This window comes from Rhodotorula paludigena, assembly GCF_050403205.1.
Source record: "Rhodotorula paludigena JCM10292 DNA, Rt_paludigena_JCM10292v1_ctg33, whole genome shotgun sequence".
In the NCBI taxonomy this organism is placed as follows: domain Eukaryota; kingdom Fungi; phylum Basidiomycota; class Microbotryomycetes; order Sporidiobolales; family Sporidiobolaceae; genus Rhodotorula; species Rhodotorula paludigena.
This window is the reverse complement of record NW_027481425.1, coordinates 106,542-119,535: the sequence shown is the minus strand read 5'-3', so window position 1 is coordinate 119,535 and position 12,994 is coordinate 106,542. Positions and strand designations below refer to the sequence as shown.

At 63.0% G+C, this 12,994-nt stretch overlaps 4 protein-coding genes across 4 annotated transcripts; 2 read left to right on the top strand and 2 right to left on the bottom strand.

Moving 5' to 3' along the window:
* Positions 1-97: 97 nt before the first annotated feature.
* On the top strand, positions 98-1,257 carry JCM10292_006620 (peptidylprolyl isomerase; the record flags this gene model as incomplete). The annotated part of the gene is made up of 10 exons (XM_076650245.1): positions 98-103; positions 212-272; positions 359-384; positions 448-526; positions 597-623; positions 686-740; positions 806-904; positions 976-995; positions 1,062-1,170; positions 1,251-1,257. The coding sequence occupies 10 exons, from the start codon at positions 98-100 to the stop codon at positions 1,255-1,257; spliced, it is 489 nt and encodes a 162-aa protein (XP_076504205.1).
* A 725-nt stretch (positions 1,258-1,982) lies between these two features.
* Positions 1,983-4,215, bottom strand: KNS1 (serine/threonine protein kinase KNS1; the record flags this gene model as incomplete). Its single annotated transcript, XM_076650244.1, has 10 exons — positions 1,983-2,138; positions 2,224-2,380; positions 2,445-2,610; positions 2,670-2,802; positions 2,866-2,954; positions 3,016-3,182; positions 3,242-3,328; positions 3,387-3,480; positions 3,543-3,645; positions 3,706-4,215. The coding sequence occupies 10 exons, from the start codon at positions 4,213-4,215 to the stop codon at positions 1,983-1,985; spliced, it is 1,662 nt and encodes a 553-aa protein (XP_076504204.1).
* Positions 4,216-4,766: 551 nt separating this feature from the next.
* JCM10292_006618 (Mg-dependent acid phosphatase) lies at positions 4,767-5,644 on the bottom strand (the record flags this gene model as incomplete). Its single annotated transcript, XM_076650243.1, has 4 exons — positions 4,767-4,900; positions 5,004-5,016; positions 5,106-5,477; positions 5,549-5,644. The coding sequence occupies 4 exons, from the start codon at positions 5,642-5,644 to the stop codon at positions 4,767-4,769; spliced, it is 615 nt and encodes a 204-aa protein (XP_076504203.1).
* A 494-nt stretch (positions 5,645-6,138) lies between these two features.
* On the top strand, positions 6,139-12,864 carry JCM10292_006617 (uncharacterized protein; the record flags this gene model as incomplete). Its single annotated transcript, XM_076650242.1, has 15 exons — positions 6,139-6,192; positions 6,255-6,449; positions 6,512-6,619; positions 6,680-7,039; positions 7,098-8,185; positions 8,246-8,572; positions 8,634-9,050; positions 9,111-9,293; positions 9,353-10,277; positions 10,332-10,548; positions 10,616-10,865; positions 10,929-11,241; positions 11,302-11,509; positions 11,572-11,802; positions 11,858-12,864. The coding sequence occupies 15 exons, from the start codon at positions 6,139-6,141 to the stop codon at positions 12,862-12,864; spliced, it is 5,883 nt and encodes a 1,960-aa protein (XP_076504202.1).
* Between the last annotated feature and the right edge of the window lie 130 nt (positions 12,865-12,994).

The window sequence follows — 12,994 nt, the reverse complement described above, 5'->3', positions numbered from 1 at the left end:
TCTTTCTCGCTTCCCGCACATCCCGCTCTGTCCGTTGCCTGACCCGCCCCTGCATTATCCCACTACCCTTCACTCCACCGCCCTGCGCCTAAACAGAATGAGCGTGAGTCGACCGAACCCCGGTGACCGCCGGGTCCCTCTTTCTCCACCTCGGGCTCGTCGTCGATGTGCAGCGCGCTGACGGTTCTGCCTGCTGTTCCGCGCACTACAGAAGGTCTTCTTCGACGTCGCCGCCAACGGCAAGGCCCTCGGCCGCATCACCTTCAAGCTCTGTGCGTCTCGCTCAAGGCTCCCTCGTCCCCACCTCGCTGCGCCAAGACTCGCACTCACTGACCTTGTCCGTTCTCCATGCGTACAGACGACGACGTCGTCCCCAAGACGGCTGTAAGCAGCTCGCTCCCACTCAATGCTTGACAGCCGTCCGACTGACTCGCCTTTCCTCGACAGCGCAACTTCCGTGAGCTCTGCACTGGCCAGAACGGCTTCGGCTACAAGGGCTCGTCGTTCCACCGTGTCATCCCCCAGTGTGTGTCTCGATTCTATCCAATCCGTCTCGACTCGCTGCTCACTCTGTCCTCTCGCGTCCTTCCTCGCAGTCATGCTCCAGGGCGGTGACTTCACCAGTGCGTTCCGGTTCTTTCGCTCTGCTCCCATAGATCAACACTCAACCCGCTCGTCTTGACAGACCACAACGGCACCGGTGGCAAGTCGATCTACGGCGAGAAGTTCGCCGACGAGAAGTGCGTCGCCTCGCTCCTCTAATCCCCATGCCTCGCATAGCTGACGAAACGACGTGTACCTGCAGCTTCCAGCTCAAGCACAACAAGCCCGGCCTCCTCTCGATGGCCAACGCCGGCAAGAACACCAACGGCTCGCAGTTCTTCATCACCACCGTCGTCACCTCGTGCGCTTCTCCTCTGCATGGTCATGTCACTGAACCCAACTGACATCTACGCTTTCTTCTGCTGCAACCAGGTGGCTCGACGGCGCCCACGGTCCGTCACCCGACCTCTCCTCTTCCTCTTGTCTTGATACTGACTCTCGGCGTACGCCACACTCAGTCGTCTTCGGCGAGGTCACCGAGGGCATGGACATTGTCAAGCAGATCGAGGGCTTCGGCTCGCAATCGGGCAAGACCTCGCAGAAGGTCACCATCGAGAACTGCGGCGAGTGCGTGCCATTTCTTCCCTCTTTCAGCCCCTCCCTCGCCTCGACCGCGGTTTACTGACTCGGGCGCACTCCGTGCACAGGCTCTAAGCGACTCGTCCCGGACCTCGAATCGGAACTTGACTTGAAAGACGACGACCTGAAACCGCTCTCTCGCCAACTTTGGTAGAGGCGAGCGGCGGGGAGGAATCGGCAATGAAACGAAGTCTTACAAAAGAATCTCTTGCACCTGCTTTGCGGTTTCTACCGAGAGCTTCCGGAAGAGGCTGAATCGGACGGAAGCAGACTGGAGTAACTCACGTCGGCTGTCACTTGGCCTGCATGCGCAGTTGCTGTGCGGAGCGGCTCTAGGGGAGGCCCAGCGCACAGCTGTGCGAGCCAGTCTTGTGTGATTCCAGCACGAGACGGTCGTGTCGAAGAACAGAGGGCAACCAGACAACGGGGAGAGCGAAAGAGGAAAGGGACCAGAGTACAGGGAGCCGGAAAGACATCCACAGAGCACGAATCGCAGGATCCGGAAGAGGTATACCGGAGCGAGAAGGGGGGGAGGGCATGATGAGCGAGATGGGATGGAGAAGGAGACGGAATGATAGAATCAAACGGAGCGCGAGCGTACGCGGGTGGTTACTGACTGACTTGACTGCGAACGATATGAGCGGGTGCAACAGATGACGAGCGAGACAAGGAGCATGGGGACGGCTGCGAATAAGCGAGAGGGAGGACGGGATGGACGGAGCGGGATGTGCAGGGTCTGTACAAGGGGAACCGAGAGCGCGCGCACGGCGCCACGGCGAGCGGCGAGTCGATAGCGGGGGCTATTGCGGGTTGCCCTCGTCGTGGATGACGTCGCTGAAGAAGGGGTGCTTGAGCGCCTGGTCGACGTTGAGCCGCTTGACCGGGTCCCATCGCAGCAGGCCCTCGCATAGCTCGTAGAACCGCTGGCCAGCGATGTCGGTCGGCGCGATGATGTCCTGCGAAGAGCGACGAGAACCAGCATCAGCCACTGATCGCGAACAGCGTCGCTATGCGGCAGAGCAAGCCGACGGCAAGACGCACCCGCAACTTCTTCATGCCCTTGACAAACTTGATGCTCTGCTTCTGCGTCGTCTCGGTCGGAAAGTTGAGCTCGTACTGCATCTTGCGACTCCGGCTGCGCCCGCTCGACGACGCGGCAACGCGGCGGAACCAGTCGGGGTGAGCGCCGGCAATCTTGCTGTGTTCAGGCGTCCGCTTCGTCAGCGGGTCCGGGGAGAAGTCTGAGAGAAGAAAAGACGCACGCATGCCCCTGTGCGGCGTACTCGGGCGTCATAGGCCCGAAGACGCGCTCCATCATGGCCAGGTGCTCGAGGTTGTCGTGCGTCTGGAACAGCGCCTCGCCCGTCACGAACTCGACGAGGATGCACCCGATCGACCACATGTCGCACGGATAGGACCAGCCCATGCCTGCTCGTCAGAGGCCGTCAGCGAAAGATTCGACGAAGCAAGACGGTATACGGACGCACAGAGGATGATTTCCGGTGCGCGGTAATGCCGTGTCGAGACGACGTGTGCGTGGTAGTCGTTGTCGAATGTCGCGCTGCCAAAGTCGATGAGCTGGATCCCCGTGTTCTTGAGGACTTTGCGGTTGCGATTCCGCTGAGTGCGTGGACGCCAGGTCAGCTTCAGATCCCGCTGGTTGTGCGGAGCGTCGCAACGTACTCGTGTTGGCACGATAGTCGACGCCGTGTCCTCGAGCAAGATGTTCTCGGGCTTGAGGTCCGTGTGAATGAGCTTGTGGTCGTGGACGTCTGCAAGTTTCGCCTCGCGTCAGCTTCGACCGGGTATAGCGTGAGCGGACGCGCGACATACACTTCAGGCTTGTCAGGAGTTGTCGCCCAAAGCTTTGCACGTGGCTGAGGGGGAACGCCTCGTAGCCGTTCTCCTTGAGGAAGTCGAAGACGGATGCGGAGAGAAGAGGGGTGACGAGGCAGGTGTGCCCGTGGAAGTCGAACGACGACCGCATCGGTATGCATTTTCTGAAAATCACAGCGCGTCAGCCTCGAACGGAGGGAAGTGAGAGGAGGTGTCGGCGCACTTGGTGTTTTGCGGGTCTTGCGCCGTCAGCAGTGTCAGGACGCGAACCTCCGTCTTTGCCGCCTCCTGGTACTTGTGCACCGCACGACTGCTCAAGCGAGACTGTCAGCACTGCAGAGAGCCATCGAGCGATGTCGGAAACGCACATGATCTTGACGGCGTATCTCCGCCCGTCCTGCTTCTGTCGCGCCGCGACGACCTTGCCGAACGTGCCCTGCCCAAGCTGCTTCTCGATGACGTCTGCGACATGGAAAAGTGTGAGTCAAGTTCCACGGGATGCGAAGAAACGATCGTGAACGCACACTCGTGACCCTGTGACGAATCCCTGACCGTCCCGCCGACCTGCACGATGAAGTGCCCATCGTCGTCGCAATACCGGGGACCCTTGTCGCGTTGCCGCTGTGCCTGCGAGCGCCAACATGTGAGCCTCGTTCGGAAGGGCAGAGAGTTGCGGAGGGCACGCACATCGCGGTTGTCGCGCTCGTACTCGTCGTGCTTGCGCTTGTTGCCCGACCCGGCCGCAATCGGTTGGTAGCCTGCATACCCTCGCGGCTGTTGATAGGCGTTGCTCCCGCCCGCACCGTACGCCGGCGCGGGCATGCCGTACTGCGGCGGTAGGCGATGATTCGCGCCGCCGCCGGACCCTCCTGCACCCGTTGGTGCGGCATTCGCGCCGTAGCCAGACGCCGACCCGCCGACGTCGCTCTTGCGCTTCTTGGGCGCGGGTTCGTAGCCGTTGTAAGGGTCGTTGTGGCGCGAGCCCGATGTTGCTGGGGCGTGGCCGTTTGCGGGCGCCTGGGCAGCCTGCGCGGCGGCTGCGGCGGCGGGTTCGGGCGTGTCTTCGAGAGTGAGGACCTCGTGCTCGACGCCGGCGGCGTTGCGCTTGCGCTCGACCGAGTACTTGACGGGTTCGCGGGCGTAGACCCGGGGTTGGCGAGGAGGGGCGCGCTGGGCGATGACCTTTGACGAGCTCATGGCGGGCTCGGCGGGGTCCGAGGAGAGTGTATGCTCGCGGCTGACGGAGCAGCGGGGCTCGCGCGGGCGTGGGAGAGCGGGAGCGAGGGCCTGAGGAGGGCGAGGGGGAGGGGGGGGCTCAGACTGATGACACGGATTGCGCGCGAGGGCGGGATAGGCGCAGCAGGGCACGGGGAGGGCGCTGGACGGTGCACTCGGTCACACTTCTCGCACGAACGGGGCGCACGGAGCGAGGCGAGCGCAGGACGAGGTGGCTGCGGCCCGCTCCTCGTCGTCGCCGTCTCGTCGACGTTCCCTCCCCTTCCCTCTGCGCCTCTCCCGAACCGCCCACTCTGGCCCTGTTTTGCAGTCGATGCCTGTGCAGGAATGTAAATCCTCCGCGAGAGAGGGATCGCCCTTGTCCACCTCGTTCAAGACGCACCGTCCTCGCCCACCCGCGGACATCCGCATCGGCATGGTCGGGAGCTCTCGCGAAAGCCTTCCGGAGTGCCATCTAGGTTTATTGGACGCACGCTCGGTCTAGCGCTACACACGGCTCTAGGCAATCACCCTCATTCTGGTCTCCGGTCCGAGGCACCCTTCCGCCATGCATCTATCCCGCTCTCAAACAGCTGCCGCGTCACGCCAGAGTGCACCAGCACGAACGTCACGCCGAGCTTGGCCACCTCGCGGTTGCGCGACTCGTCTGTTGTGCCGAGGAGAGAGGGTCGAAGAGGCCAGAAGCACATCAGTCGGTGTCGTCGGCGCAGCCGCGTCGACGAGAGGCAGATCGTCGCCCTGTCACGCACCATCAAAGAAGACCTGCGACGTCCAGAGCATCTCGTCGTCAATCTCGACACATTGTGCGGGCACAACGCGAGGAGAGAGCGGCTGGAAGCGAAAAGACGCACCATGTCTTCGAACGCAATCCCCGTCTTCTTGTTCAGCTCGCGGAAATGCTCCATTTTGCTGCCCGGGTAGATCTCCATCGAGTCGAACAGCTTGATCGCCGCGACCGTCTCTCCCTCTTTCGAGGACGCCCGCGCCTTGAGCGGGTCGTTCGCATCGTCGCGGTGCGAGCCGGGCAGGAGCAGCTCGCTGAGAATCTGCCGCGCGACGCGGGGCGCGTGCGTGCGCGACGCGGCGGCGACGTGGATGTTCGAGTGGTGCAGCTGGAGGAGGATCTGCGGGACGTCGGCGTAGAACGATAGCGGCTGGTTGTGCTTGTCATAGACTTTGTTTAGGTCGGTGCCGCGACGCTTGAGCGGCGGAGAGACGTGCGTCTGTCGTCGGATGCAGCGAAGGATCAGACGTCGAAAGGGAAGAGCGACTGGACGGAGGACAGCGGACGTACGTCGCACCAGCAATCCCACAGGGTGAAGTCCAAGTCAAAGACGACCATTTTTGGCAGCCTGCCTTCAAGCTTGACGATGGCCTTGGCGCCAGACATGGTAGGTGGCGACAAAGAGGGTGCAGCGAGAGGGTCGGTCGAGAGAGACGGGGAGGCCTGCAGCGACAACACCGTCAGCTGTCCAGAGCGCTTCTCCGAAGGCTACAAAAGAGCTCTACAGGAGCGTCTGGGCACCTCTGTCGACTGCAGCTGGCGGAGCAGGCGAGAGAGTTGATCGAACCTCGACGTCAACTGATGAAGCGGTCGGGCGTCCGTAACGACCCCGGTCCAGAGATGCGCGGTCTAGCAGCAAGCAGAAGCGGTCGATCAAAGCAGGGACGCTTTGCAGCACCTCTCGGCGGGAAGAGCGTGCGGAGCGGAAGCAAGCGGCCAGGTTGTCTCTCCCCGCACGGTGTCGCCGGCCGCCTTCTCGCTCTTCTGGGCCAGCTAGGGTACACACGCGCTGGGCTGCGCTTCGGACACGTGCTCAGCTCATCAGCGCACCCGCTGAGCGCGTGCTCGCTCATCTGCGAGCAGCGACCTCTAAGCGCGAGATGGGCATTCTAGAGGACGACCAGGAGGGTTTGAGCGGGTTTGTGCGGCTCAGCGTGCGTGGAACGATCTTTGCTGCGTGCATAATCCGCGAGTTAACCCGATTCCGCCGACACAGCATCAAGAAAGGCGGGAGTACCAGCTCCTCCTCATCCGCCTGTATCATGCCGCTCTTCCGGCACAGCCGAACGCCGAGAAGGCCCTCGCGAGCGAGAAGGGAGTGTCGGCGCTGCAGGCGGAGCTTAGGCGGATCAACGATCTCAATCCAGCCATTTCGCGACGTCTCACGCCCGACTTCGTCCGCAACCACGAGGTGCGCGCAACCCGCTTTATCAATTCTGCGAGCTCAGAACCTGCAGCACCACTTGTTTACAGAAAGAGGAATTTCTCCGCGACGTCATCAAGCGTCTGCAGGACGGGGAGACATCGCTGCGCAACCTCACCTTGCTCTGGCCGCGCGTCGGACCCTTGTATCTGTCTTTTGTAAGCTACTTCCGCCTGATCTGCGGCAAGTCAAGTACACTGACAGCTTTGTATCTTTAGTACCCGGTCCTGGACCCCGCCGACGATCGTCCACCCCCTACCTTGCTCCTCGACCCACCCGAGCCAGTCGACGACCTCTTCTCCTTCACCGCGGCGCAACTGCACCCGTCGTTGCGACAAGTAGCCGGAGATGACCTCGCCCTCTCGGACGATGACCCCGGTGGCTTTCATCAACACTTTGATTTCGACGTGCCGGACTTGTCGAACGCGCGAGTTGTCGAGCGACAGCCGCCCCCCGCGATTCCGCCGCCGATCGCCCCGCCTCTCGCACAAGAACCTGCGCGTGACCTCGGTATTGGCACATCGAAGGGCGTCAAGCCCAAGGGCGACAAGCCACCGGTGAAGAAGCAGAAGAAGCAGGTGCGCAAAGCGCCTGCGGCCTCGAGAGTGACGTGAAACTCATGTTTGCGATACACAGCCTCCGACGCCAGTCGCACGAGAAGCACCCGACAGCTCAGCGGACGAGAGCGCAGCGCCAGCAATCGCGCGCCGACAGCCGAAGAAGGTCTCCAAGCCGAAGCCGCTTCCGCGGCAGCAGCCCGAAGAGGTCGACGACACGGACGACGACGCTCTGCGCCTCGACGGCTATGCGCGCCATAAGCCGCGCGGCAAGCGCAAGAAAAGCACCAAGCTCGTCGTCCGCACCCGCACCTCTTTCCGCCGCGCCGCGGTCCAAGTCAAGCCGCCAAACCCGCATGACGAGGCGAATCTCGAGGCGGCCTTCCCGCTCAAGGACGAGCCGGGCAGCGAGCACAAACCGAGATCAACACGGCGGACCTACGTCCTCGACGATTTCTACATGCACCGACGAGGGCGCCCGGACCAGCTCGTGCAGCTCCACAAGCTGCTCAAGGCTGCCGGCTCCAAGCCGGACGTGGTGCTCGTCGGCTCTGCACGACCTGCACGGACGCTTGCAGACCCTGCCGAAGACGATGCGCTCGGCGACCAGATTACGCCTCCACCGCCCGAGAAGCCCGAACCCGCGCAGGGACCCGCAATTGCGCACGCGCGACATTCGAAGGACAAGGACGGACAGCTCGAGGTCCACCTCTTCGCCAAGTACGACATCCGACGACTGACGCTCACCTCCTCCGGCCCAGTCCTCGTCACGAAGGTCGCGGACTATCAGCTCGGGAGGCCGATGGAGTCGCTGGCGCCGTCCGCGAATCGACGACGATCTGTCGGACCCGGAGGAGCGCGCAAGAAACGTATGCAGCTGTCGTATACGCCGCTCGTCAGGAAGTTTAGGCGCCTCCTCAACCTCTACACCCTTGCGCGACATCATTCCGTCCGCGGCAACTATGTCCAGGGCGACGACGAAACGCTGCGAGGCGATGTCGAAGTGCAGAAGGTCGTCAACAAGGTCCGCTGGCTTATCGACAACCATTCGCGCGAGTCCAAGTGGCGAGCAGACCTTCCGGAGCTGTGGCGCATCGGTGCCCGCGACCTCTGTGTCGAGAAAGGCGACGAGGTCCTCCTCTTTCGCTCGTTGCCTGACATTCCTTTGTCCGTCTATCCCTGCCCTGCAGTCCTCTGTTGCCTGTCACTGACGCGCGAATCTTGCAGCATCCCGCCCGAACCCTACAAGCTCATCAAAGACTTCTTTCCCGCCAACACGTTCCGCACGCACAACCGCGGACAAGCCGACCAGGAGCTTGCGGCCGAACGTGCCGCCGAGCGCGCCCTTCTCGACAAGTACCGCAAGTACAACGCCGACTGGCGCGAGGCACGATGGCGGCGTCAGCCGCAGACGGCCAAGGCGCTCGGCTCGTTTGAGGTGCGCGCGTCGCCGAACCTCGTTAAGGACCTCATCGACGACGACAAGATCAGTGCCGCGAACAAGAAGCCTGTCCTCGTCTACCGGCAGGCCCTCATTGACGGCGTCAGGTACCGGTGCGTTTCAAAGATCGCGAGTTGTGCAAGGCGTGAGGAACTCATGAACCTTGACTTGCAGCGCTGGCGACATCGTCCTCGTCCCGCCTTCTTCGACTGAACCCACCGCACTCGGTAGTGTGGCAATTAGTGACGACGATTCCGGGAGTGAGGCGGAGCTCGAGATCGACGACACGTACGACGACGCCGACCCGATGGACAAGAAGGGCATGGCAAGACCCGTACACCCGGCACGAAACCTGGCGCAGCTGTCCGACGACGAGGGCGACGATGACTGGGAGACGGCGGACGAGGACGAGCCGGATCACGACGACCATGACGGCAAGGCGAAGGCGCAGGCCAAGGCGAAGGGCAAGACGGCAGCAAAAGCCGGACAACCTGACGGCGGCGAGGATTCGCTCTGGTTCGCCCAGATCGAGTACTTCTTCCTCGAGAAGGGCACCCGCGACCACGACAACCTCGAAGTGCACCTCAGCTGGTGAGTCCGGACTGCGTCGCTTGACGATCATCCATAGCTGATCTCGATTGCAATGCGTAGGTTCACGACGCCCGAGCAAGTCCCGAGCCTCGGCGTGTACTGCACTCCGCGCATGCTCCTCAAGATGGACCGCTGCGATTCCTGGGTCGCGACCGACATCGCCTGCCGCATCGACGACTGCGACTGGAACTCCTCATCGCGTCTCAGGTCCACGCTCTACCCTTCGACCGGCTTCTTCTGCTGGTGCGGATCCCCTCCGGCCCCGGTATGCTCACGCGCGCTCACGCAACCTACGCTCGCAGGGCTGCCTACAACGACGAGGACGGTCATTTCTCGGATCTCTCGCAGCTTCGCATCGACACGCCGACACATTGCATCGCGCGCAAGCTGCAGAGTTGCGACTCGTGCGAGGGCGACTTGCGCTACGTCGAGGCGACTGTCAAGCTTCCAAAGGGCAGTAAGGACAAGCGTCGACCCGAAAAGGCGCGTCGTATCAAGGACGACAAGACTCTTTTCCGTCTCGGCACCACCGACTATCACGCGGGCGATTTCGTACTTGTCGACAGTCTCGAGCACCGCAAGATGCCCGTCGAGCCCAACATGACCGTGCATGGCCAATCGTCAGTCCGCGCGCGCGTCCCGCTTCGCATCGCTCGAATCGTCGGCCTTTGGGAGGAGGACCTCGACAGGGACAGCTGCGACGACTCGGTCGACCAGGTCGAGATCCAGTGGGTCATCCGGCTACAAGAGCTGCCGTGCAACGCTACAGCACAGCATGACCTCGTCTCAAGCCGCGAAGTCGTCCTCACCGCTTGTACAGACTGGATCCCGGCCACCAACGTCCACAGCCGGTGCAATGTGCGGCACCTCGACTCGGTCGTCGGCGACAGCAACCCGTCTGCCGCAATCGTTCAGTACGAGCGCGCCTCGGCGCTCAACTATTGGGTCAAGTCGCGCATACCGCGCTGGGACGGCGGCGGCGAGCCGATATTCGACAAGGGCGGCGTACTCAGCCGCGACCTTCGCAACACGCGCAACTCGGCCAAGCTCAAGCGCGAACGTCTCGAACCCCACGAACTCAGAGTCTGCGAGCTCTGTGCGCCCGACCACGAGAAGCGCGACCAGACGATGCGCCGACTCGCCAAGCTGCGCAGTCGCGACGACTTCGAGCTCGCCGGATGCGCGCTGTACGCCGGAGGCGGCCTCCTTGACCTCGGCATGGAAGACGTGCGTGTCCAAGCGTTCGCGGCTAGCAAGGTCTGACATATGCTTCGTTTGCAGGGTTGTCGCCTGCTGCGCACGGCGAAGGCGGTCGAGCACCATGGACCAGCCGCGACCTGCTACCAGTCCAACTGTCGCGGCACAACCTTCGAGGCGAGTGTTTCGGATGTCACGGAAGCCGTCTACTATGGTCGCAAGGTGTACGGTCCGTCCGGCAGTGAGCAGGAGCTGCCGGAGCCAAGTCGCCTGTTCTGCTTGACCGGCGGATCCCCCTGCCGTATGTCTTCACGCTGCATCTCGTGAAGTCCCGGCCGACTGAACGTCTCTCTTCAACGGTCTCGCAGAGGGCTTCTCGTTGCTCAACCGCCACAAGACCCTCGACGACCTCCGCTGTGCAGAACCGTTCGTCTACCTCGCCGCCCTCGGCATCCTTCGCCCGCTCCACGGTCTCTTCGAGAATGTCGCTGCGTTCTGGACGCATGCTCTGCCTGTCCCGAGACCAGGTCATGCGCGAGGCAGCTTCTTCAAGCTCTTCATGACCGTGGCGCTTGCGCTGCGGTATCAGGCTCGCTGGTCGGTCGCGAATGCCGCTGCGTGCGTCAATTTGTTTCTCTCGTCCTAGGTCACTAGCTGACAGCTGCTATCGACCACCTACAGATTTGGCGTGCCGCAGTTCCGCAAGCGCCTGATCGTCCAGCTGGCAGTCTCGGGCGTCTCGCTGCCGAAGGAGCCGCCACTCTCGCACGCTCTTCGCGACGGGCGCGAATTTCGCAATCACCGCCTCTTCGAGGAGCGGCGCGATGACGACGACGATGCGCCCGAAGGCATTATGCGGCGGAAGAAGAGCAAGCACGATCACGACGTGCACGCCCCGCACTGGGCTGTCACGATCAGCGAGGCGACGAGCGACTTGGCTGCTTTCTCCGTCCAGGACTGCTTCCCCACCCTCGGCAGGTACGAACAGCGTCTGGTACGTTTGCTCGCCGCCGTCGCGTAAAGTTGGACTCGCTGATTTGGGGGCTTCCCGCAGTACGGCCTGGAGTACACGTCTCAGAATCCGGCCGCCTACGGTTCGACACCTACCACATCGTTCCAGCTCGCCGTCCGCACTCTCGTGTCCTCCGCCGTTCTCGGTCACGAGTCGTTTGCTCAGTCCGAGGGCATGACGCACCACGTCTGTCGCTCGCTGCCCGAGCACAACGCGCGACGAATCCTCAAGCTCAAGGCGCGCGCCAAAGGTGCGACGGGCGAGGGCGGGAACCACGAAGGTGAGAGCTTTCCTTCGCTCTCGTCTTTCAAGGCGCTCACGTCAAGCACGCAGACCTCAAGGGCGACGACCTCTATCCGATACCTCCGCCCTGGGTATCGCGGTCGCAGAAGAAGCTCGCACAGTGGTGGCGACGACTGGAACCCGGCATGATCATCGCTCCACTCCGCACGCAGCTCGCTATCGACGGTTCGTCGCACGGCGAGCGTATCCATTGGGAGCAGCCGCGACCGCTGTCCTTCCGCGAGCTCCTTCGTGCGCAAGGTGCGCTCGCTCTCTCGCCTTGCGCTGTCACGATAATTGACGACCCCATTTGCAGGCGTTCCCGACGCGTACGAGCTCAACTTTAGCGAGGAGCTTGGCGACGACGCGTTCGACGAGCAGCTGCGCGTCATCGGGAACGGCGTGCCCTTCCTTCTCGCATCGGCGTACGGCCGCGCCGTCGAAGACTCCCTCCTCGACCTCATCATTGCGAGACTCGACGAGCGCGAGCGCACTCCCCACAAGGTTCCCTCGGGCAACGTCTGGGCGCGCAAATGGCGCGAGTGCCACGGCGAGCAGCTGCGCCTGCGACCGCGGACTGAGCTCCTCCTGCTCGAGACGGCTGCGCACGCGGCTATGGAAGTCGATCGCGAGGTGTCGCCCACGCCCGAGGCATCGCCGGCGCCCTCGTTCGGCCGCACGTCCGCTGCGCTGTCCATCACGCCCGAGCAGCGGTCACCGCCGCCTGTCGCTGGCCCGTCTCGCTCGAAGCACCACCACAATAGGCCGCATGCGCAGCCCCTCCAGCCACTGCAGCCGCCGCCGCCGCCGTCGCCCTTCGAGAGCACGGCATCACGATCAAGCTCGTCCTCGTCCTCTTCAGCTACGACGATCGCCTCCCTCGATTCCTTTTCCAAGCCGTCCTCGAGCGCTCGCAGCCGCCCACAGCTCGGCGCCTCGACCTCTGCCAGCTCGATCCGCCACGCGCGAGCCGACACGGGCGCGACCTCTGCCGAGCCGGACCCGCGGCCAAGCTCGAGCGCCACGAGGCAGAAGAAGCCGCAGCCGCCGCAGGTGCAGCCGTCGTCGACGGGCGAGAAGAAGAAGAAGCGGAAGAAGGTCATCAGCATGCTGGACGTCGACTCGGACTCGGACGCGGACGACAAGACGCCTGCTCGTGCTCCTGCCTCGGCGCGCAAGCCGGGGAGGGTGAAGCCAATGAAGGCGGAGCGGGACAAGAAGGAGAAGGCGCGGTCCGAGTCGGTCGTCAGGCGGCACATCGAGATCATCACGCTCGAAGATTCGGACGACGACGACTCGGGCGAGATCAGCGATCCGGCGTGACGCCCTCGGACGACGAAGGGGAAGGGGGAGGAAAGGAGTTTCTTGCGGGTCTTGGTCTCTTGTTGTCGTCTTTCTAGCTCTATCGTTGTGGTCTACTCTCTATCGCGGTCTGCATATTGAACATGCTGTT